At 36.7% G+C, this 26,414-nt stretch overlaps 2 protein-coding genes and 1 non-coding gene across 3 annotated transcripts; 1 reads left to right on the top strand and 2 right to left on the bottom strand.

Moving 5' to 3' along the window:
• Positions 1-11,171: 11,171 nt before the first annotated feature.
• On the bottom strand, positions 11,172-17,262 carry nop56 (NOP56 ribonucleoprotein homolog). Its single transcript, XM_059526052.1, has 12 exons — positions 17,127-17,262; positions 16,201-16,290; positions 15,737-15,851; positions 15,385-15,549; positions 14,838-15,036; positions 14,239-14,426; positions 13,860-14,011; positions 13,290-13,390; positions 12,742-12,890; positions 12,425-12,546; positions 11,912-12,073; positions 11,172-11,626 (listed from the first exon to the last, which is right to left on the bottom strand). Exons 1-12 carry the CDS (start codon positions 17,127-17,129, stop codon positions 11,426-11,428), a joined length of 1,647 nt encoding a protein of 548 aa, XP_059382035.1. The 5' UTR covers positions 17,130-17,262; the 3' UTR covers positions 11,172-11,425.
• On the bottom strand, positions 12,149-12,215 carry LOC132117585 (small nucleolar RNA SNORD57). The gene has a single exon (XR_009425777.1). It is a non-coding gene; the product is annotated as a small nucleolar RNA SNORD57 (small nucleolar RNA).
• On the top strand, positions 16,311-25,578 carry mlnl (motilin-like). Its single transcript, XM_059526053.1, has 5 exons — positions 16,311-16,769; positions 24,895-25,008; positions 25,098-25,181; positions 25,273-25,375; positions 25,450-25,578. The coding sequence occupies exons 2-5, from the start codon at positions 24,895-24,897 to the stop codon at positions 25,455-25,457; spliced, it is 309 nt and encodes a 102-aa protein (XP_059382036.1). The 5' UTR covers positions 16,311-16,769; the 3' UTR covers positions 25,458-25,578.
• The last annotated feature ends 836 nt before the right edge of the window (positions 25,579-26,414 follow it).

Below are 26,414 nucleotides of genomic sequence, written 5' to 3' on the forward strand. Positions count from 1 at the left end.
CTAATTGCCAAAAAAATCCAATTAAAAAAAGCATCATAGTTTCCACAAAAATATTAACTGTTTCAAAACTGACCTGCAAGTAAAAAAAAATGCTTATTCTAATCGAGCATTGAAAATTCTGTTTTACCATCACAGAAATTAGTTACATATTACATATTAAAATAGACAACTCTGATATTTATTTGTAGTAATATTCGACAGTATTACCGTTTTTACCAGGCAGGTGCACGAGACGATTAGATCCCACTTGGTACTTTTTTTTTGTGTGTTATTTAAATTTGGCCCCTCCCCCTATTAGACATCGCTTGTCAATCAATCACAGGCATTTAAGTAAATGGATTATTACATAATTTTCATTTGCCATTTCATACACTAGTTTTAATATGTAAAATGAATACTAATTTTAACGCTTTATAAGTTGCACAATTAAAATGAAAATGTATTACAGAAATGATTAGGTATGTGTTACGTTAAAGCAGTTAAAGCAGCATCACAAGAGCAGTTTTCTCGAATATCAACACGATAGCAAGTTTGCAAATAGTGAATGATAAAGACCACAATCTTATCATAATTGTCAAGCATTAAGAATATCTAGAGGGACAAAAAGGAGTTATTATAAGAGTTGACCAAATAAAAATAAAAATCTAAACAAAAACATGAAGTACTTTCATAAATGTTCTTTATCATACAAGATTGAATTGCATGCCATTTTAAAGAAATGCAAATACTTGCAACAAAGTGTAATAGCATTTACTGACTGTACCTGATAATTATCTATCTATCATTTTAGGCCATATCAGCGTTGAAGGCAGTGTGTATTTATGGAAAACGCTACAATAATATAAAATGATCTTAACCCTCTCAGGCTCAAATTAAGTTTTAGTAACTTTAGTAACCTTTAGTAAAGTTTTTAGTACTCCAGATACATAAAATATGTATCTGGAGTAATAAGGTTTTTAGTTTTTAACTGTTGCAAATCAGCAACGCCTGCCTTGAGAGGGTTAAAATAATCTTAACTATACTTCAGTGAAATGTTTACAAAAATTGAACAATATTAGTTTTACAAACAAATAAAATAATAAATAAATAAAAATAATTTGATAATTTGATTTGATAATTCAAATATATTTTCAAGAGAAACTCTTTTTAATGGCCATTAATGCACTTTGAGTACATTTTTTCAACTTTGTCTAAATAATTTAAAAATAAAACACTAAAAAATAAAATTAATGACTTTAAATTAAAGCATCACAACATTATAATGCACATCATGAAAATAGCTATTACTTTGAAAGTTTTCTAAAAAGAATTATGTTTAAAAGAATATCTTTAAGTGTATCCTTTCCATAAAACTTGAAAGAGAAAGAGTTTGCTCACTTAAGCCCTAATTTCACATCACAAAAATGTTCTGTTAGTGAATTGTTCATCTCTTTCTCAAACTGATTTTATAACATTTTCGAACAGAAACCCTAGGACATCTGGTTTTAGGTGGTTTCCTTGTAATCCAGCATTGTGTAGGCATTTTTTAAAACAGCTTGCATTTGAAGAAAAACACCTGGTGGTAGGGCTGGGCGATTATGGCCTAAAATCAAAACCTCGATTAATTGAACATTTTACCTCAATTACGATTAATGAACGATTATTTTGTTTCTGTTTTGTTTTTTTGCCCTCATAGTTCACTGACAAGGTTTGTACTGTAAGCAGGGCCGTAGCAGGAGTTAGCAGGGCCCCGGTACAGGTTGTAACAGTGGGCCCTGTTTGAAAGTGTTTAAGTTGTATGTTCGTTCTGTTTATTTGTTTGTGCTATTTACACAGTGTTTTAAGTTTTTTCAAGTTTGTAAGTGTCCAGGTACAGAAACCGAATAATTAAATGTAAAATAGCACTGTAAAAATTAAACATACAGTCAAACCAAAATTTATTCAGACACCTTCAACATTTCTCACATTATCAGTTTATTTGCTATAGTTTAGAAAATGGTAATAAAATATGACAAGAACTCAGAGTTAGAACAAATTCATCTTGACCCCTTAATCGCCTACGTCACTGTGACGTCACTGCTCTAGCTGGAGGAAAAACGTAAGGCAGAACCATAGACTGTATAAAAACATGGACGTAGTGTCCGTGACGTCACCCGTAGACTTCTGAAGTGTGTTTTTGAAACCTAAAGTGTGCAGAGCGGGCCATCGCCATCTTGGCAGAGTGTCACCGCGCGACTCTCCCGGACAATCAAAAATGGGCAAAAAGGCGGGTGCTACTTGTTGAAGCCACACCCACCTAGCGCATTTTAACCTTCTTTTACTGTCTATGATTTTAACATGGGGAGTCTATGGGACTGACTCCCTTTTCAAGCGTCCAGTCGATGATTTGCAGTTATAGTCACTTCCTTATTGGCCTCACGAGAGAGAGAGCGGGAGGTTGGCGCTCGGGCAGAACTCATAGATACAGTCGGCATCTAGTCATAGGTGGGGGGCGGAGTCGGCGTGGGGGAAAACACTGCGAACATCGTGTGTATTTGAATGACAAAAATGCACATATTGAGTACTCATTCCCAGAGACACGTAGAACAATTGTAGTCTCTTTTAACTTTAATATTAATATACACTAGTCCATATCGGTATTTGATATATTTTACAGCCCTAATGTAGATGTATTCATTCAAAAATAGCCAAAATCCTTGACGTTCTGCTTTATACAGCAAGTTCTATTTTTGACTGGATTCCGCGATTCAATCGTTTCGCAAACACAGACGGGGTGAATTTATGAATGAAAGTGTAAAAGTTCTGACACAAAACTAAGTTGTTACGTGTCCACACGCTTTTTTTAAGTGGGTTTATGTTCGACACTAGGCTTACGTTACTGCGGTCAAGCCAGCCGCACTTCAGAAAAACACCGTCAAGCCAGCCGCGAGTGAAATTTAGATGCGCGTGTATTACGGTAATTACGGTAATGGCAGGAATAACAGCGAGGGAACGCGCTTTCAGAGCGCTTTTCATCTACACATTCAGATTTGATATATGATGACCTTTTTTTGCCCATCTGCTCTAATATTCGTGTAACTTATTGTTTTCTTTGACTGTTCTGTATTACTATAATTTTCAACCTTTCAAAGCATTACAATATTAGTAGAAAACGAGATATGGGACATTCATTGATTTAGAAGACACTTTTTTATGATGAGAAAAAACAATTAAAGGTCAGTTCTTAAAAAAGACATCCCATACTATATCTATACTTCACATAAAACCATTTTACTGGAGCCTTTTCGAGATATAGGATAATATTACACTTTACAAGTCTATTAAGATCCCATTTCTAATAAGTAGAAAAAAACAATGGTCAGTTCTTATAAAGGACATGCCATACTATATGCACACCTCATATCAAACCATTCTACTGCAGCATTTTGGAGATATTGGACATTATTACACTTTAAAGGGCTATAAAAGATCCAATGTCTAATAAGTAGAAAAAACAATAGTTGGTTCTTATAAGGGAAGTCCCATACCATATGCACACCTCATATCAAACCATTGTCAATCAAATGAAGCTTTTAATAACAAAATAAACACAAAACACTGTGACAGCCCTTCACGGACGACTGTCGCGTACAAACAAAAACCAAACACAAACTAAAATCCTGGCCTGGCCCTCTCTCGTCGTTCACTGTCGTCGCCCCTCTTTTGTATCCTTCCATCTCCTCCGTGGGACGCGAGACCAGTGAGTGGAGCAGGCGTCGCTCATTTCCAATCACTCCACTGGCCTCGTTCCATTCTCACGGCTCTCGGCCCCCGCCCCCCGCCCCACTCATCACAACCCCATTTCTAATAAGTAGAAAAAAACAAAGGTCAATTCATATAAAAGACGTCCCATACTATGCACACCTCATATCAAACCATTTTACTGCAGCATTTTTGAGATATGGGTCCAAATGGTGATTTAGAGGGCTATAAAAGACACTACTTCTAATAAGTAGAAAAAAACAATGGTCCGTTCCTATAAGGGTCATCCCATACTATATGCAAACCTCATATCAAACCATTTTACTGCAGCATGTTTGAGATATGGGTCCATATGGCGATTTATAAGGCTATAAAGACCCCATTTCTAATAAGTAGAAAAAAACAATGGTCAGTTCTTATAAAGGACATGCCATACTATATGCACTCCTCATATTAAACCATTTTATGCAGCATGTTTGAGATATGGGTCCATATGGCAATTTAGAGGGCTACAAAGACCCCATTTCTAATAAGTAGAAAAAAATAATGGTCAGCTCTTATCAGTGACGTCCCATACTATAAGCACACCTCATATCAAACTATTTTACTGCAGCATTTTCAAGATATGGGACATTATTACACTTTAAAGGGCTATAAAGATACCATTTCTAATAAGTATAAAAAAACTGTGGTCAGTTCTTATCAGGGATATCCCATACTATATGCACAAATCATATCAAACCATTTTACTGCAGCATTTTTGAGATATGGGACAATACAATGATTTAGAGGGCTATAAAGACACCATTTCTAATAAGTAGAAAAAAACAATAGTCAGTTCCTGTAAGGGACGTCCCATACAATATGCACACCTCATATCAAACCATTTTACCGCAGCATTTTCAAGATATGGGACATTATTACATTTTAAAGGGCTACAAAGATACCATTTCTAATAAGTAGAAAAAAACAATGGTCTGTTCTTATAAAGGATGTCCCATACTATATGCGAACCTCATATTAAACCATTTTACTGCAGCATTTTTGAGATATGGGTCCAAATGGTGATTTAGAGGCCTATAAAGACATAATTTCCAATAAGTAGAAAAAAACAATGGTCAGTTCCTGTAAGGGACGTCCCATACAATATGCACACCTCATATCAAACCATTTTACTGCAGCATTTTTGAGATATGAGTCCATATGGCGATTTAGAGGGCTATAAAGACCCCATTTCTTATAAGTAGAAAAAAAAATGGTCAGTTCTTATCAGGGACGTCCCATACTATATGAACACTTCATATGAAACCATTTTACTGCAGCATTTTTGAGATATGGGTCCATATGGCGATTTAGAGGGCTATAAAGACCCCATTTCTAATAAGTAGAAAAAACAAAGGTCAGCTCCTATAAGGGGCGTCCTATACTATATGCACACCTCATATCAAACCATGTTACTGCAGCATTTTTGAGATATGGGTCCAAATGGTGATTTAGAGGGCGATAAAGACCCCATTTCTAATAAGTAGAAAAAAAAAACAATAGTCAGTTCTTATCAGGGATGTCCCATACTATATGCACACTTCATATGAAACCATTTTACTGCAGCATTTTTGAGATATGGGACAATACAATGATTTAGAGGGCTATAAAGACCACATTTCTAATAAGTAGAAAGAAACTAAGGTCAGCTCCTATAAGGGACGTCCCATACTATATGCACACCTCATATCAAACCATTTTACTGCAGCATTTTCAAGATATGGGACATTATTACACGTTAAAGGGCTATAAAGATACAATTTCTAATAAGTAGAAAAAACAATCGTCAGTTCTTATAAAGGACGTCCCATACTATATGCACACCTCATATCAAACCATTTTACTGCAGCATTTTCAAGATATGGGAAATTATTACACTTTAAAGGGCTATAAAGATACCATTTCTAATAAGTAGAAAAAAACAATGGTTAATTCTTATAAAGGATGTCCCATACTATATGCACACCTTATATCAAACCATTTTACTGCAGCATTTTTGAGATATGGGACAATACAATGATTTAGAGGGCTGTAAAGATCCCATTTGTAATAAGTAGAAAAAAACAATGGTCAGTTCTTATAAAAGACATGCCATACTATATGCACACCTCATATCAAACCATTTTACTGCAGCATGTTTGAGATATGGGTCCACATGGCAATTTAGAGGGCTATAAAGACCCCATTTCTTATAAGTAGAAAAAAACAATGGTCAGTTCTTATAAGGGTCATTCCATACTATATGCACACATGATATAAATCCCAGTTTACTGCAGCATTAATGAGATATGGACCTATATTGTGCTTTAGGGGGCTATAAAGATAAAGGGTATATTCACTTTATAGGCTCATAGAGAAATGTAATGTTTTCTAAAATCTATGAGTTAATCAATGGAAAACATTTTACTGTATGATTTTTTAGGAGCTAGCAATTATTTCACATATAGAGTTATAAAACATTACATTTATCTATTCCAATAATAATAATAATAATAATAATAATAATAAACAATTGCCATAAGGGACATCACCTAATATGTGCAGCCATTATAAAAAAAACATTTTAGTTTACCAATCTGGAATTGCATGCATTCAGAGTCAGTTCTGAGACTTTGCATAACTTTGAGACATGTAGAAATGTCAGCTTATAAAAGTAGAGGAAAAGATGCCCATTTCATGCAAGGTACCTCCTACTCTATTAGCACAGCTAAAATTAAATCTGTGTACTATGGCAGTTTGGAGTTACATGTATTCTAATATAACAAAATGCTATTTAACTACATAAGTAGGAACACTTACAATTTTTAAAAGGCACATAATACTAACTTCGTGCAGAGTTCAGTGTCAATCCTGCTCCAGCAAACCTTTCTGTAACTATCTATTGTTCCTGACTCTTAATTAGATTAGGGTTGGAACTAAACTTTAAGTGAGATTTCCAGAAACAAGACTGGGGATACGCTATAATCCATCCATCCATTCATCCATTGAATGCAAGCTACTCTAAACCTTCACAGAGCAAAGACTCCATATTTGGTGTTTAGAAAGTGTGTGAAGTATAGTGTGACAGACAAGTGTGTGTGACTTCATATTTGCTGATAGAATAGGGAGTGCCTTGCATGCAAAGGCCATTATTTTTATCTATGTATTTAACCTAATGTTTATATAAGCCTCAAAACTGGAGAAACAATATCCAGTCTTTAATATATATATATATATATTAAAGACTGCCATAGTACACATACTTCAGATTAGCTGTGCTGATAGAATATGAGGTACTTTGTAAGAAAAGGCCATTATTTTTTCTACTTATTTTAAAAAACATTTCTATATGAGAAAACGTCTTTGAGTGTTTTGTTCTATATGAATGCATGCTTCTACAAACTGCCACAGTACACAGACTTCACATTAGGTGTGCTGAAAATGTAGGAGGAATTTTAGAAGGAATGGCCTTTTTTTAAACTTATTTGAAATAGTTCTCAAAACTGGAGTTTCTGAGGATTTTCTTGATTTTTAACTCAAAATTGCTATGGTAAAATGTCTTTATACACCAAATGCTTCAGTAAAATGGTTTTATATAAGGTGTGCTTGTGGGATGTCCCATGTACTAACTGATCTTTGGTTTCTTCTACTTCTTAGAAATTGGGTCTTTCTAGGCCTCTGAAACAGAATAAATTAACATTTCTGCAAAATGCTAAAGTAAAATGTTTTTATAGGTGTGAATAAAGGATGGCATCTCCAATATACAAACTGAATATTGTTTTTTTCAACTTATTAGAAATGGGGGTCCCACTTTATATTGTGTCCCTAATACCTGTGTACTTAGTAATTAGATATGTAATTAGTATGTAACCACAGTGTAAGTACACATTGGTACATAGTATCTATAGCTCTAATGTTTGTTTAACTACATATATGTAACAACCCACTGAATGGTATGTGTAAGTACAAATGTGCAACAGGACATTGGTAATAAATTTTATTTGTAAGAAAGTACAAATGTGTAACAGGACTAACAGCAATATTCAATTTATTATGTAATTACTCCTATGTTACACTGCAGTGACCAGTAAATTAGGCTTTACATATAAAATGTGGTTGGTGTCCACAATGTTGCACTTTAAATTGTCGACAGTTCCTGAGGAGTTACCATGTAAGTACACTGGTATTACAGTGGTGCACCAACTCCTCCCACTGTACGGAACCCTAAACCTACCCATCTCCACCCCCTGGATCAAATGGTTCAAATTACTCTTATACATATTGTTGTTACAAAATGTAGTTTACATGTCCTGTTATACATTTGTACTTGCACAAACCATTCTGAGGGTTGTTACAAAAATATAGTATGGGATGTCCCTTATAGGACCTGACAATTGTTTTTTTCTACATATTAAAAATGTTGTCTTTATAGCCCTCCAAATCGCCATATGGACCCATATCTCAAAAATGCTGCAGTAAAATGGTTTCATATGAAGTTTGCATATAGTATGGGACGTCCCTGATAAGAACTGACCATTGTTTTTTTCTACTTATTAGAAATGGTGTCTTTATAGCCCTCTAAATCATTGTATTGTCCCATATCTCAAAAATGCTGCAGTAAAATGGTTTCATATGAAGTTTGCATATAGTATGGGATGTCCCTGATAAGAACTGACCATTGTTTTTTTCTACTTATTAGAAATGGTGTCTCTATAGCCCTCTAAATCATTGTATTGTCCCATATCTCAAAAATGCTGCAGTAAAATGGTTTCATAAGAAGTGTGCATATAGTATGGGACGTCCCTGATTAGAACAGACCATTGTTTTTTTTCTACTTATAAGAAATGGGGTCTTTATAGTCCTCTAAATCATTGTATGGTCCCATATCTCAAAAATGCTGCAGTAAAATGGTTTTATATGAAGTGTGCATATTGTATGGGACGTCCCTGAAAAGAGCTGACCATTGTTTTTTTCTACTTATTAGAAATGGGGTCTTTAGAGTCCTCTAAATCATTGTATGGTCCCATATCTCAAAAATGCTGCAGTAAAATGGTTTGATATGAGGTGTGCATATAGTATGGCATGTCCTTTATAAGAACTGACCATTGTTTTTTTCTACTTATTAGAAATGGGATCTTAATAGACTTGTAAAGTGTAATATTATCCTATATCTCGAAAAGGCTTCAGTAAAATGGTTTTATGTGAGGTATAGATATAGTATGGGATGTCTTTTTTAAGAGCTGAACTTTAATTGTTTTTTCTCATCATAAAAAAAGTGTCTTCTAAATCAATGAATGTCCCATATCTCTTTTTCTACTAATATTGTAATGCTTTGAAAGGTTGAAAATTATAGTAATACAGAACAGTCAAGGAAAACAATAAGTTACACGAATATTAGAGCAGATGGGCAAAAAAGGTCATCATATATCAAATCTGAACGTATAGATGAAAAGCGCTCTGAAAGCGCGTTCCCTCTCTGTTGTTCCTGCTATTTACCGTAATTACCATAATACACGCGCATCTAAATTTCACTCGCAGCTGGCTTGACGGTGTTTTCTGAAGTGCGGGCGGCTGGCTTGACCGCAGTCTAACGTTACATAGTTTTGCTTCAGGTAGAATGATAAGGCTAATTATATATGCATGCCACTTTCTGAAACAACCTAACACAGTTGTGATAACGTTAATAATGAACACTATGTTACTATAACCTGCCTGTGATGAAATGCCGACTGCACACATACACATGCTTAGTCTTGGGATTCCACAACTTCCCTTGATCATCCTCACAACTTATTGCTTGTAGCCATTTTGTCATCCTTTCCGGTTCTGTATGTTTATTAGGAAGGATGTAGAACTTCAATTCATAATTTGTTAGTTTATTGGAGGTACAGAAAACGACACAGCAACTCTTCGGCGTGATTGTCCCATGTATTTCAATTGGCGCCAAGGCAATGTTTTCCCCCACGGGCTAAATTCACATCACGTGACGGGGCGTTCCCGGGGGCGTTTCCAGACCAACCGTCTGTATCTATAGCTGGTGCGCTAAAAGTTTGAGGTTTTGACTTTAAAATGTCTTCTTGTTGGGTTTTTGGCTGCCAGAATAGAAGGAACAGCACTTTTGTTTCAAAACTAAAGTTTACCGGATCCCGGCAGACATTCCTTCACAGAAATCAAGAAGACAATTGTGGTTGAATGCAATACGGCGTACAGACTGGACGGAGATGATCATAATGCTCGTGTTTGCAGTGCACACTTCATATCAGGTAAAATAATCTATGCATAAGAAATGGTGTGTTGGTTTTATCTAGTAAATCAGCAAGTTTCTGTTTTATAGGTGAAAGTCGCCAACCTTCAGTGCACTAACGTTAGCCAGTTTAAATGTTAAACAAACATACAGCGATAGATGTGTGCGCCATCCTTTGAATGGTCTCTTAAAATAATACACATTACTAATCATAGTTAGCCCAGCGATAGGTTACATTAGAAAATAAGCCTTGACAAAATTCCCCATACCACCCAAAAGTAATTCATATGGCCGTATGGCATACGGGTCAGGTAGCCTGCTTCCATCCGCGAGTTAAAAAAAAAAAAAAAAAAAAAAGCGTGTCACGGTCCCGCAGTCAGGGATTGTACATATTCGGACAGTTCCGAACCTTCTTCTGCATCCATGTTTAATAAATCCCTCCTAAAACGTGCAAGCTTACTCTTGTCAACATTGCCTCCGCGCCTCTTTTTGCCTCCAGCTAAACCCCGCCCACCCAGAGACGTTGGAATGTTTACAAACTTTTAAGGGGTCTAAGTCGCATTTATTTAGAACCAAGAGAAAACATTACCGTCTACAGCCACGAGAGGGCGCTCTATGCTGCTCAGTGTAGGTTACAGGAGCACTGAGCAGTATAGAGAGCCCTCTCGCGGCTGTAGACGGTAATGTTTTCTCTTGGTTCATTTGTCTTAGTTCGTCAAATTAATTTTGATAAGTCGCAGGACCAGCCAAACTATGAAAAAAGTGCGACTTATAGTCCGGAAAATACGGTACTTGTTATTGTTCCTTTTGTCTCATTAGCCACTGCATAAACTACAACCTTATTGTAACTGAGAAAAAAAAAACAAAAAAACGCAGAAACTTTCAAGAAAAGAAAAAAAATTCGAATAATTGAATACAAATGAGGTAGAACTGAATATGAATTTATTTGAAAGGCCAATTATTTATGCATTTTCAAATATGATTCAGAATATCTAGAGTACTTTAACACCACATGCAAATTAGTTCACAATTATCATGGCAAAAGTTTAATTTCAGTCTTTAGAAGTATAAAAATATGCATGACCACAAACAGCTTAGACATTGCCATGAATAACCAAACTGGCACTCAAGTGAACATTTCATCATTTAGAAGCATTAAGGTAAATTCAGATGATAAGCTTCAGTCTTTTCATTGAGGTCAAAGGGCTGTCATTTTATTAGAACAAGGCACATAAATGAACCATCGGTTTCAGAAAGGTGCTTTGAGAAAGACCGGAAATAAAGCAAGACTGTATGAAAGAAACCAAACACGTGACAGCTCTCAATGCATTGCTTTTCTTGCACTCAGCTCACAAACATCTCGACCACGAGTCCGACACTTAGAATTGAAACTAAAAATAAAACTGTACAATACTGAAAGTTCACCGAGAAGGAATGAATTTATTCATCCTCCTCCTCAGCCTTCTTTTTCTTCTTTTTCTTTTTCTTCTCTGCCTGCATCACATCAGCCTCAGGCTCCGCCTCCACAGTATCAATCTTCCTCTTCTTTTTCTTCTTGGAAGGCGTGGCCTCATCAACACCATTCGTCAAGACCCCCTCGTCCTCCGGGTCCTCCTCAGCCGTCGGTTTCTTTTTCTTTTTCTTAATGGCATCCACGTTTTCCTGAAGAACAGAGGAAACCATCAACACCATGTATGAAATATCAAACAAACATTAACATCCTCAGAGATGATCATGTCCTGCTCACTTCAGTGATCAAACCCACAGAGTCGGGCCTGTCAATGGTCGGAGGAGCTTTGCTTTATGCATGACAGATATAAGACGGGTCCACAAAGTCCCGCCTTCAGTATAGTCATGCTACTTGTGCTAAAACAGGGTTGTGTGGCATCTAACAATTATTGTTGAAAGCCCTGTGCTAAATGCCACAGATGAAGTGTTACTCATATGTACCTCAGCCTCGCCGTTGGCTTTTTCCTCGTCATCTCCTTCAGCTGTGGAGAGCGCTTCTAGTTTCCTCTTCTCACGCTTCTTTTTCTTCTTTTCTTTCTTCTCCAGCTTGCGCTTGATTTCGGCAGCTACCTCACTAGCCTGCGAGACAGAAAAAAAAAATGTTAATGCATTTGCATTTGTACAAGCTTAGTAAAATATGAACTTTATATTGCTGTGTCAGGCTCATTAAATCAGTTTTCGCCTCCATGTAGGAGTCAGGAGAGAAGAGTCATCACTCACAGCACTTCCTCAAACTACAGTAACAATGATTCCCAGTTAGAAACCTTGATAAACAGCACTTTAAAAAAGGCATTATAAGCAAAGCATTAAAAGCCCTATTTAGCCTCAGGCAACATAATTCAATCCCAGAATGCATTACCAAATAAAATAAAAAGTCCAAAGAATCCAATTATGCCTACTATACAGCAGGTTTGAATAATCTGTTCTCACCTGTGCAACAGCTTCTTTCATGACGTCCAGGTTCTTACGTGGCGCGTCTCCGGTCTCGTAGAACGCCAGACGCTCTTCGACCTGGTCACGCAGCTTGTCACCGAACACACTGGTGGGAACGTCTGTGCGAACAGAATAAAGATGTCAAGTCAAGGAAAAACTAGAAAAACTAAAGAACACCAAAGTGTTTGACACAGTTCTGCTCAGGATTAACATTTCAACAACCACTGAGGTGGGTTACTGTTGACGAAAAATAAAAGCATCATAGCAAGAACCAAGGAGCAGAAATGAACTAAATGAGAAAATGGGATGCTCACCAGAAAAGCAGTCAATGCGTGATGCGATGGTACACTTGTTGGCCAGGTAACGAGAGATGCGACCCTTGTTCTTGGCAGCTGCACGCCCGATAAACGTTGAATGGAAAATGAGACCGTACTTTGGCGTGTTTCCTCTGGTCTTTAGTGCCCTAATTCACAGAGAGAGAAAACAAGTCCATCTACACCCCTGGGGCTCTAAAATGTTCAGTTGAAACCAAAAATTCCTTTGTTTGGCTAGATATTTCTGGTTGCTGAACTTTTGGTGCATCACTACCAAAATTGACTGCTATACTTGAAACTTAATGTTTAATTCACACTCAAAAAAACAAATTAAAAAAAAACCTTAGAACTACCCTGTCTCAACATCTTCAAATGTATCTACCTCTCAAAACCCTCATCAGCTGCTCAGACTGGGGGGTACGTGAGATTGAGTGGGATCACTTTAAGGTGTGTTCACTGACACACCAAATCACCCACTCCTGCTACGCCCCGGCCCTGCCATCACCGCAGCTGTGTGAAACCCCAGCAGGGAAGGGGAGCCCCAGTACCTGAACAGGGCCTTCTCTGCCCCCAGAATCTGCACGGTGGAGGCTGGATATTTGGCTAGGTTTGTCAGGCTGCCGGCATGAGAGATGAGACGAGCACCAACCTGTTAATAGAAAATAGATGAGAAAACATCTAAACATACAAACTTGACACTTCTACAGAATTTAAGACAACTTAAAAAGGCTGTACACACAAACAAGAAATTACAAGCCCATAAAATTAAAACTTTAAAAATAATTACACTTAAGTCTTTAAAAATGTACACATTTCTTTGAGTAAAAATTTACACAACATACTACAAAAACACTTTAATGTGAAAGAACCCTCAAAAAAAAAAAAAAAAAAAAAACTAAAAAAGAAATTTCCAGCAGATTTTACTCTGACATCATCAAATTTTAATGCTAAAACTGGGAAGGATACTCCATTTATTTTTTCAAATTATAATGTATTTTAATAAAATAAAAACTGTCAGCTAATTTTTTCCAAATTAATAGCAAATTAAGTTAAGTACAATGCTATTATATGGTTACTGCATTTTATAAAAAAAAAAAAAGGGGATTACAAACACCTACCACTTCACCAATGAGAGCCGCAAGATTTGGCGCCACCTGGCCCATTTTAGATCGCAGATACTCAGACAGTCCCTGTCTGTACTCTGTGAGAGACACTACTCGGCTGGAGAAACTCTCAATGTTGATCAAGTCAATAGGAGAGATGTCCATACCTTAAAAAAAACAAACAAAAAAAAATTCAAACTGATGAATAATCTTCCATAAATCACAGAAGCACTTACACTGGTTGAGTTAACGTGACTGAGTGAAGTACGCTTGTTCAGTTCAGTGAGATATGCTGTCATCACATGGAATCAGTGGATTGACAGATTATAAAAACATCATAACATCCAAGACAAACTCAAACCAAGCTAGGAGGACATCAGGGATCTTGACCTACCCATAGAGCTGCGGGACGCATCCAGGATGGCCTGAGCTTTGCCACTGTCCATTGTGATCTCCTCTATAGCTTCCAGCATCTCCTCAGTCAGTTCCTTCCTGTTCCCGATCAACTTGGCCAGCTTACAGTATGTACCGTTATCGTTCACGATCTTGATCAGCTCTGGGAAGTGATAGCCGTACCATTCACTGCACAGATAAGAGAGAAAGTTCTGATAAGACTGCATATTTTGGGATTTTTTTGTGTGTGCGTGTTATTTTACTGTTTAAACAATAAGAAAGTTAAACCTTCAAGCTATTATTTTTAAATTTTGACGATCTACTAAACTATATGACGATTTAAGTTTTATTTCAATTAATCATGCATCCCCAAGTTACGCTTACTAGGCACAAAACAACTTTGTCTTCCCACTCAAGGTCTATCTCCCCCCTCAGATTGTGTTCATTCCAGTTTGATGGACCAAACACTCCTGAGAAAGGACTTTACTGTCCCTCCGGTTCCTGTACAGCCAGTGCACTAGGGGGCGCTGTCTGCGGTAAGCATTAGGAGGCTTCTGTATTAAATCCAACTACAAAAACCCCAGAAGAAGAACATCTTACCGCACACGCATTGAGAACGTGTTGATGTCTTTGTCCAGCTGATCAAGGAGGGCGATCGACTGGATGATCATGTTGTCTGCCCGGTTGACATTGAACTTGACTTTGGCTCTGGAGTAGCTGTGACCCAAACCCAGCTGAGCTTTGGACGCAGCCTGAGCGGTGAGTCCCTTGACCAGGGAATGGAAGTGCAGACGCACACCTGTCAATCACAAGCAGATGCGTGAGAAACAGTCACTGCTGGACTCATAAAACCACACTATTCTGGCCTGTCTGTTCAGATTTTCAGTATAAAGCATCAGAGAGATCAGGTGTTATAGGTACATCATTACAGCAGGCTTTCGATAACATTTGGAAATAGGAATTTTTATATTAAATCATTTAAATCAGGGGATTTCAAAACTTTTCCAAAGGGTATACAGAAAAAAAAAAAAAAAAAAAAGTTAAATTTTCCAAATAATATTTTATATAGTATACTGCCTGTATATGAGATCTGTGGCATCTAAAAGATTGAAAACCCCTGATTTAAATCATCATGCTCTCTGCTCACCTCTTAGGACTTCAGCTACAACGCCTCCAGTCTGAATGGACAGATTGAGCTCTTCTTGAAGCGCCGCCCCAAGTTTAGCATCCGAAACCCCCAGCATTGCCTTCTTTTTACCTCCGGACGGAAGGTTGGTCTCCAAGAACAACTTGAGATCCGCATGGACAACTCCTGTCGGGATCAGATTATCCACGAGGTGTGAGTAATTGTAGGTTAGCATTTGTAAGTCAACACTGTCAAGCCTCAGATGATCAGTTTGTAGGTATGCTGTCATCACAGTGATTCAGTGGATTGACAGATTATAGGTACATCATTGCATCCAATAAACAGTTCAAAATAAGTCCTTCATCTCGCTTACCTTCTGAGACGGCATTGATGTTTTCCAGTGCACCCTGGGCGGATTTAAAGGGGAAAAATGCACTCAGTTTGATCACGCTACTGAATTTGCCAAGGTTTAGGACACTTTGCTCCACCTATGAAAGACAAAAGAATTAGTCATTTAGAAGACACTTAGGTTTAAATTTTAATGTAACAATGAATGTAGTGATGGATCATTTCTTCTATATTGTGGCTTTCATTTGAATGTAATGCACTGCACACTGATGAATCGTTTACAATATATAAAACATGCATTTATTTGATTATGTTGATTTTAAGTCTTTTTACAGATCCAATAATTAGTGCAATCTAGGCATAGCACAGATTATTTTTAATGGTACATTTATGAGTGGGATGTAAACAAAAACTTCTGGTTACCAGTCCAGATCTTCACCACATTGTGTGCGAGCACATTTAATTTCCTTTGCACTTCAATATACAAACCTGAGGTAGAAGCATCCCAATCTCCTCCACTTCTTTAACAGCAAATAACGCATATCCAGCTGCATGCTCGAACAACACGTGTAAAAGCACCTGAGACAGGAGAGAAGGCGAGGTTACTGATCTGACCAAATACCATAAAACCACTACTTAAATCAAAAAGGGACAAAGTCCCAAATGCTTCATTTCTACATTAATAACCAAACAAGTAATACATTACAACAGAATACCGTGAATCTGATGGGGTTGCAGGTCAATACTAACACGTGCATGTAGCCCACATGGCGTTAGCGCCACCAGGTACAAAGCATCTGCTTAATTTTACGTATTTAATATGATTATTCAACATTGCGTAAGCAGAAGATAACAACAGTCGTTAATAAACTACCTCTGTTTAGATTTTATTGCATTAGAGCTTGAAGCTGGAGAGTCACATTAGCATGGGTTAGCACAGACACACCACGTGTTTCTCCAGCGGATCAAATACTCAGCGAGTGCCACTTTTAAAACTGATCAACATCTCATAGCACTGCGATCGGTACCAGGACATCGATCCTAAACACTAACGAGAGGTGAGTGAAACTCCAGGAGTCCGTTACATTGAATTTAATGGCTGCTGTGGCCTTTAATATCACATTGAGGCCTAGTGTATCCGGATTCACCTTTTAATTTCTCAAACGGACTGCAGTGATTGATTAAATGCAGCTTGTATTGTGCGATCGCATCATAATGGTGCTTAACAGACTCAAAACAACGGCAATAACAATAAAACGCAAAGATCTTAAATTTAAAACAATACTACAAACATGCACACTGGCCATTATAAAAGTCCGATTTTAAATACAATGCAATCGTGACATTTAAACCATACTGCAAATACCGATTTGTTCATTTCTAAAGATTGTATAAAGAAACAATGAGGTTTTTACCATGATTACTGATCTCGTGCGCCAAGCACGATGGTGCGTTCCGTTCCTTCGGATCAGTCGAAGAGGAAAGAAATCCGCATGCGCTTACTAGTACGAAACCCACATGATATAGTCCCGCACCCTATCGCGAGAGTTCACAAGTTCAGTATTTTGCGGGAAATCGTGAATGTGTGCGCCACATAAAAAGCTGAGATGCTTGCAAAATCCTTTGTAAGCATACATAGCTCACAGAACCTCTCCAGTGAAGAGCTAGATATAAGAAAGAGGATCATTGAAGAAAATAAAGATATGCTGGGGATGAAAATGGCGGGGGAGAGTTCACTAGATGCAGAATTCACACTGTTTGAACTAAAAAGAGCATTGATAGGTGTTAAAAATACCTCACCAGGGAGAGATGGGATATGCTATAAAATGATTGAAGAAATATCTGATGAGGCAAAAAATTTGATACTGGTTTTATATAACAAAATTTGGGAACGAGGAAAACTGCCTACTGGGTGGAAACACTCAGTAATAGTCCCTATAGGGAAACCAGGAAAGGATAAAATGAATGTCAAAAGTTACAGACCAATAGCATTAACGTCTAACCTTTGTAAACTCATGAAGAGGATGATTACTAAAAGGTTAGTGTACAAATTAGAAAGCAGAGGGCTGATCACACCATATCAGAGTGGATTTCGTAATGGAAGAACAACTATGGATCCTGTAGTCTGCCTGGAGAATGAGATACGTAAAGCACAAGTTAACAAAGAATCTGTTTTGGCAACCTTTTTTGATATAGAGAAGGCTTATGATATGCTGTGGAAAGAAGGACTTTTAATTAAGTTGAATAAAATGGAAATAGGAGGTAAAATGTTCAACTGGATCAAATATTTTTTTAAAGGATAGAACCATAGAGGTCAGGATAGGGTCTGAGTCATCAAGCACATACACAATAGAAAATGGCACCCCACAAGGTAGTGTATGCAGTCCAATTCTGTTTAATATAATGATTAATGATGTGTTTGATGGAGTGAACCAAAGAATAAACAGGGCATTATATGCAGATGATGGAGCATTGTGGGTAAGGGGCCGTAATATTGACAATTTACAGCAAAGGATGCAAACGGCAATTAGTCAGGTTGGAAAATGGTCATTTGACTGGGGGTTCCACCTGTCAGTGGAAAAAACGCAATTCATCTGTTTTTCTAAGAAAAGGGTAAAACCCACAATAGATCTTAAGATATATGGACAATCTCTCAAACAGGTTAATGACTTAAGATATCTTGGTGTGTGGTTTGATAGTAAACTTACTTTTAAAAATCATGTTCAGAAAATGGTAGACAAATGTAAGAAAGCAATCAATATTTTAAAGTGTCTTTCAGGGTATAACTGGGGGGCGTCAGGCTCTTCTTTGAAAAGAATTTATATTGCATTAATCCGATCAGTGTTTGACTATGGAAGTACAGTATACAAAACAGCAGCAAAAACTAGCTGAACTGGACAGGGTGCAGGCCAAAGCTCTCCGGCTGTGTAGTGGAGCCTTCCGAACATCACCTATCCCAGCACTGCAAGTAGAAGTAGGGGAGATGCCTTTAAATCTTAGGAGATTAAAACTTTCTCTTGCATATTGGGTAAACTTACAAGGGCATGAAAATACACATCCTACAAAACCGGTGTTAAAAGAATGCTGGGAATATGGTCGCATTGTGTACAGTAGTTTTGGATGGAACGGCAATAAAGAGGCAGCTGACATGGGAATCATTACTATACCTTGCAGCAAAAATGTTAAATTGAGCACAATTCCACCTTGGTTTTTCTGCTATCCTGTAGTTAATTTAGAAGCTAAAAATATAATCAAGACGGGATTGTATCAAAGTGTACAGCAATACATAGAAGTAATGTATGATGACACAGTACAAATATTTACAGATGCATCCAAAGAACCAGCAGGTAAAACAGGTGTGGCGGTATACATTCCTAAATATAAAGATATAATACAAAAAAGAACCTCAAACCACCTCTCAATCTTCTCTGCAGAGATGATGGCCATCATAATAGCACTACAGTGGGTAGAAGAAGTGAAGCCATACAAATCTGTTACAACCCGAATTCCGGAAAAGTTGAGACGTTTTTTAAATTTTAATAAAATGAAAACTAAAGGAATTTCAAATCACATGAGCCAATATTTTATTCACAATAGAACATAGATAACGTAGCAAATGTTTAAACTGAGAAATTTTACACTTTTATCCACTTAATTAGCTCATTTAAAATTTAATGCCTGCTACAGGTCTCAAAAAAGTTGGCACGGGGCAACAAATGGCTAAAAAAGCAAGCAGTTTTGAAAAGATTCAGCTGGGAGAACATCTAGTGATTAATTAAGTTAATTGATATCAGGTCTGTAACATGATTAGCTATAAAAGCTTTGTCTTAGAGAAGCAGAGTCTCTCAGAAGTAAAGATGGGCAGAGGCTCTCCAATCTGTGAAAGACTGCGTAAAAAATTGTGGAAAACTTTAAAAACAATGTTCCTCAACGTCAAATTGCAAAGGCTTTTGCAAATCTAATCATCTACAGTGCATAACATCATCAAAAGATTCAGAGAAACTGGAGAAATCTCTGTGCGTAAGGGACCAGGCCGGAGACCTTTATTGGATGCCCGTGGTCTTCGGGCTCTCAGACGACACTGCATCACTCATCGGCATGATTGTGTCAATGACATTACTAAATGGGCCCAGGAATACTTTCAGAAACCACTGTCGGTAAACGCAATCCGCCGTGCCATCAGCAGATGCCAACTAAAGCTCTATCATGCAAAAAGGAAGCCACATGTGAACATGGTCCAGAAGCGCCGTCGTGTCCTGTGGGCCAAGGCTCATTTAAAATGGACTATTTCAAAGTGGAATAGTGTTTTATGGTCAGACGAGTCCAAATTTGACATTCTTGTTGGAAATCACGGACGCCGTGTCCTCCGGGCTAAAGAGGAGGGAGACCTTCCAGCATGTTATCAGCGTTCAGTTCAAAAGCCAGCATCTCTGATGGTATGGGGGTGCATAAGTGCATACGGTATGGGCAGCTTGCATGTTTTGGAAGGCTCTGTGAATGCTGAAAGGTATATAAAGGTTTTAGAGCAACATATGCTTCCCTCCAAACAACGTCTATTTCAGGGAAGGCCTTGTTTATTTCAGCAGGACAATGCAAAACCACATACTGCAGCTATAACAACAGCATGGCTTCGTCGTAGAAGAGTCCGGGTGCTAACCTGGCCTGCCTGCAGTCCAGATCTTTCACCTATAGAGAACATTTGGCGCATCATTAAACGAAAAATACGTCAAAGACGACCACGAACTCTTCAGCAGCTGGAAATCTATATAAGGCAAGAATGGGACCAAATTCCAACAGCAAAACTCCAGCAACTCATAGCCTCAATGCCCAGACGTCTTCAAACTGTTTTGAAAAGAAAAGGAGATGCTACACCATGGTAAACATGCCCCGTCCCAACTATTTTGAGACCTGTAGCAGAAATCAAAATTGAAATGAGCTCATTTTGTGCATAAAATTGTAAACTTTCTCAGTTTAAACATTTGCTATGTTATCTATGTTCTATTGTGAATAAAATATTGGCTCATGTGATTTGAAAGTCTTTTAGTTTTCATTTTATTAAAATTTAAAAAACGTCCCAACTTTTCCGGAATTCGGGTTGTATTTGCTCAGACTCTATGTCCTCGCTAACTAGCATTCAGACTGGGAAATCTGCATGCAGACAGGATCTTTTAGATGAAGTTCATCAGATAATTTTCAGGATAACTCAACAGAAGCTAATATTACAGTTCACTTGGGTTCCAGCGCACACAGGTATTGAGGGCAATGAAAGGGCAGACAAGTTGGCAAAAGAAGCACTTAAAGCAGAACAAGTAGAAGTACAGGTTCCACTTAGCAAATCAGAATTGAAAACAATAATTAAAGATGGTATTCATAAACTCTGGAAAGATAAATGGGATAAGGGGGAAAAAGGTAGGCATTTATATAGTATTCAACAGAATGTAACAGTTAAAATGATCCACTCACTTTCACGACAGGAGGAAACCTGGTTCACCAGGTTAAGGTTAGGACATACAGGACTGAACAGCGGCTTACACACAATAGGGAAACATGAGACAGGAATGTGTCCATATTGTATAGAAACAGAAACCGTGAAGCATGTACTTCTGACATGTAGGCAGTACTCTGAAAAAAGAGAAATATTTAAGAGGATAACAAAGAACTCTGTTACTTTGAGCAACCTGTTGAGTCTACCTGGAACACAGTCTACAACCAAAGCAGTGATAGAGTTTATAAAAGAAACACAATTAGCAAGAAGACTTTAGCCCAATATTTTTTTTTTGAGCTTGAGCTGAAGTTGAAGCTGGAGGAGCTGAACACGCAGCGCTAGCTGAAGCTTGGGCTCTGATCTCTTTCTTTTTAATTTTTTATATATATTCATTTATGACTTCCCAATGTGATCACACCTCAATCCAGTAGATGGCGGTAATGCACAAAGATTGCAAACTGCCAATAAAATTCACTGAAGAAGAAGAAGAAGAAGTGTGCGCCACATGTTGAGGAGCTTGGAAGTGCAAAATGCGTGGCACAGTGGATATTATGTTTGCAGAAAAAATGCATTACAGAGTAGAGCAGGAATATTATTAATGAAATGAAGACAAAGTATGTGGCATAAACAATACACATACCGGTATTTATAATTGACAAAAGGTACCATCACTGAACAGTGTCTAAATCAAGGATAATTCATATTTTAAGCCAAAAGACATCTTAAAAAAAGTCCAGGATTTGGGGGGGCAGGTTTTAGGCAAATTTCTTTGGATTCAATACATTAGAGAACGTTAAAGAATCAATGTGAAGTTTTGATGCAAAAAGGTCACAATAAAATACAAATAAATTGGATGATTAAAAAATAATTGTAATTGACAAAAAAAATACACCAACATTAAATGGAGTCTAAATGTATACCCATGTATATGGTGTATGTGGTGTATATGTAATTTGTATAGAACCTAAAACCACAGGTTTTGAGAAAATGAGTGGTTGTCCCAAGTTTTGGGGTGTTTTAGGCAAATCTAGTAAAAAAAGGTAATAAAACTATACTGTTGATTACTATATATATATATATATATATATATATATATATATATATATATATATATATATATATATATATATATCAAAAACATTGTACCAGTTCAGTAGATTGTCAAAAATATGTAATTGTTCTATGGTTTTAATTATTATATTGATATAGTTGAGGTCTGTGAGGTTGCACAGGCCAAAATCCTGATTTGAAGTGTTGGGATAGACAATTTACAGTTATTTGTTAATTTTATGTAAAATTAACCCTTTCATGCATGAATTATGATAACCTCAGTCAGGATTTTTTTCCCTATGTGTTTTTATTGCTCTTAGGGCATGAAAAACAATAATTGATTTTTATTTTATTTTTTTTACAAATTTTTCAAAGAGATCTTCAGATGTCCACTTGAGTGGTTGGTTTAAACCGAAGATATACTGTATTAAATATAAGACAATAATCAAACAGATAAAGAATTTAACAAACTAATCAATGCAATTATATCAAATAATGTGAAAACTATAAAATATATGCAAAAAATATAAATGCAAAATATTGCAACGGCTTCATACAACTTCATACAAGTTGCACTTCGCGTATCTATGATATCAGAACATGAGGACGTGATTCCATCAGAATTTTCTACAGCCTGTCAAGGTACAACTGTGGAAACCACTCAGATGCTCCCTCCAGTGCACCAGAGTATGGAGATTTACACTTATTAGCTGATAATTATGATTATGTTCAAGATGGACATGCACATTTCTATCATAGCCCTCCTCTGAGAAAACCTACCGATACGTTTTTTCAATCTCATCTGAAATGATCAGTGTTGGGGGTAACGCATTACAAGTAACATGCATAACACATTTCAGATTACTTTTTTGATGTTACAAGTAAAGTAATCTGTTACAAGTAACATGCATTACCTAATCAGATTACTTTTTGATCTAACAAGTAATTAACTACAAGTAATGTGCATTACCTAATCAGATTACTTTTTGATGTAACGAGTAAAGAAACGCATTACAAGTAACATGCATTACGTAATCAGATTACTTTTTGATGTTATGAGTAAAAAAACGCATTACAATAACGCACATTACATAATCAGATTACTTTTTGATGTTATAAGAAAGGAAACGCATTACAAGTAACATGCATTATGTAATCAGATTACTTTTTGATGTTATGAGTAAAGAAACGCATTAAAAGTAACATGCATTACGTAATCAGATTACTTTTTGATGTTATTAGTAAAAAAACGCATTACAATAACGCATTATAAAATCAGATTACTTTTTGATCTAACAAGTAAAGTAATGCATTACAAGTGTCATACATTATGTAATCACATGACTTTTTTCGATATCAATGAAAATTACATTCTAATAATACAAATACATTTATTTACAGTAGAAAAAGTCAATGCATATTAGGTTTTTAAGTTTTAAATTTCAAAAACAATATTCACATTATAATTATGAATTGTAGCTAAAATATAGCCATTGCATGCATGACGTCCACTACAGTGGACATGTGATTAATCAGAGTTTTCTCTCAATCTAAAATCAAAACTTGGAAAATTTTACTGTGATATGACTCATTAGATATTGCTTTATGCTGCAATATTTTTTTTACCTACAAGAGTCTCCTAGGATAGAAGGAATGGGTGGATATTCTGGAGCAACTTGGCATGTCTGACTGACCCTTGGCCATCTTGGTTTGGAGGGGGAAAAAATCGAAACACAAAGGCTTGCCACTTGGTTGCAATTTATAGGATGATGCACCAGGGTCCAATGAAGAGATTGATGTGCAACTTTGCCATAAAAACCCGTGCAAATTCAAGAAAATGCTTTTTTAATAGCTGTCCACTGTAGTGACCACTATGCGTGAAAGGGTTAAGCATATTTTATATGTCTCAAAAGCTAAATATGTGCCTCTTCATAATCTGATTAAGCTGTATTTTTTGTCCTGTGAGCATTGTGCATAAAATGTGACTGTGAGTGTTTCAGAGGGACAAATTGCCAAAATATATTTGATGCAGGAAACATTTCAAGAGTTATGACAGGAAACAGTTCTGACTGAACACTCATCCATCCACTAATTATCAGACATATGTGCCATAATGTACCACCCACAGCAATAAATACCAGTGTTGAATTTATTTTAAAAAGAGAGGTTTGAATTTATGACTATATATATCCACATCAATGGGGAATGTAGAGTGCTCGGAAACAACAAAACACACAAACACTCTTAGTACACTTATTGTACGCTTACATACAAAAACATAACTATATCATAACAAACACAAAGTCTAAAGTGACTACAACCAAGTTATGTCAAGTCCTAGTAGTGTCTCTTGTCTCCATGGACAAGGTGGAGGAGTTTATGAAAACATACGTCAGAGATAATACGAGGGTTCCTATAAAGCGGACTGCTCTCTGACCACTGACAGAAACATAAACACCCGTCACAGAGGCCACCCGCATGCTGTACAAAGGTACAACTCTCATTCGTCCAGATTTGATCCTGTCTCTCATTCTCTTTGCTGTGTGTCACAACTGGAACTCGTTATCAGTAAAACATGACCATTACACTATGTAATCGGCCATGTTGTGTTTAATACTTGCTGATTTGTGTTTTTATGTCACCTGAAGATGCGCAGAGCAGTTACAAGATGTCTGATGCTGGTGTGTGTTGTTGCTCTTCTGGCCGAGCAGGCAGAGGGACACATCGCTTTCTTCAGCCCTAAAGAGATGAGAGAGCTCAAGGTGAGGAGGCCTTTGGCATCCTTATGACCATTTATTTAACCTCCAATTGAACCAAGAACAAAGTAATTGGGTTTCTTCATCTTTAACAGGAAAAGGAGGGAAGGAATGATGCTGATCTAAGAGCAGAGGGGGGTTTGATTGATGAAATGTCTTCAGATGGAGATGAGTCAGTGGTGAGGAATCCGTGCATGTTTTTAATGAATTTCATATTTAATGATTTACGCAATGTATTTAAGTTTCTGACTGGTTTGTTTCCATCTGAAGGCCCAGCCTGTGGAAATAGGACTGAAGCTGACTGCTAAAAAGGGCCAGATCGGATCTGCTTTTGGTAAGATGCTGCAGAGCATCATAGAAGAGCCAGAGACTGGTAAGAAGCAGTAAAATCTTTCTGTTTTTCATATATACACAGTCCACGCTAATATTTGTGCTCTGTTTTGACAGTGAAATAAGACCAGCATTTTTATCTGCATTCATTGACTATTGCAGACTGGTGATTCAACAATTTTTGCAAGCACACATGTTTTGTCTACGAATGTAATAAAATTTTAATAAAATTAAATTGCATGCAAATTCAGTTTCTTGTCATATATATATATATATATATATATATATATATATATATATATATATATATATATATATATATACATACAGTATTGTAACTTTGGTTGTAACTCTGGTATTGTCTCAAACTGGTTTAATCTGAATTTAAATTGTTAAAACAAAATGCTAAATATATTTTTTTAAACTTATTTTGCCTCAAATTTAAATACTTTGTTTCCAGTACTAGATTAAAACATACTGTCATTTAATATACCAAATGGTTATTGTAAAATCATGCTTTACATTTTACTCTGGAACCTTGCAATGTGCACTGCAGAAGACTCACCAAGGCTGCATTTATTTGATCCAAAATGCAGTAAAATCAGTAACATTGTGTAATATTAATACAATTTAAAATATTTAAAAATGTAATTTCTTCCTGTGATGGCAAATCTGAGTTTTCAGAAGCCATTACTCTAGTCTTCAGTGTCACATGATCCTGCTAGTTATGTTTGTGGAAACATAGTGCTTTTTCAGGATTATTTGATGTATATGTCTATCAGCTTAATGCATACTTTCTGAATAAAATTATTTCCTTAAGAAATCATACTGACTCCAGACTTTTGAATGATAGGATGACATAGAGAATATGTATATGTGTGAGTTAAATGTTCACAGTGTTTTCAGTATGTCTTCTATGGTGTCAAGTTGAGTGAAAGTCAGCATGTACGCCTAAATTTGGACATACTTTGTTAGTTATGGAAGCTTTAGCTGGTATTTTATTGCAAAACTCTTTATAGCAAATAGAGAACATCTGTTAAAACCTTTAGATGTTTATACAGCAGGAATTTACATCACATTTT

Source organism: Carassius carassius, chromosome 36 (assembly GCF_963082965.1).
Source record: "Carassius carassius chromosome 36, fCarCar2.1, whole genome shotgun sequence".
Classification (NCBI taxonomy): domain Eukaryota; kingdom Metazoa; phylum Chordata; class Actinopteri; order Cypriniformes; family Cyprinidae; genus Carassius; species Carassius carassius.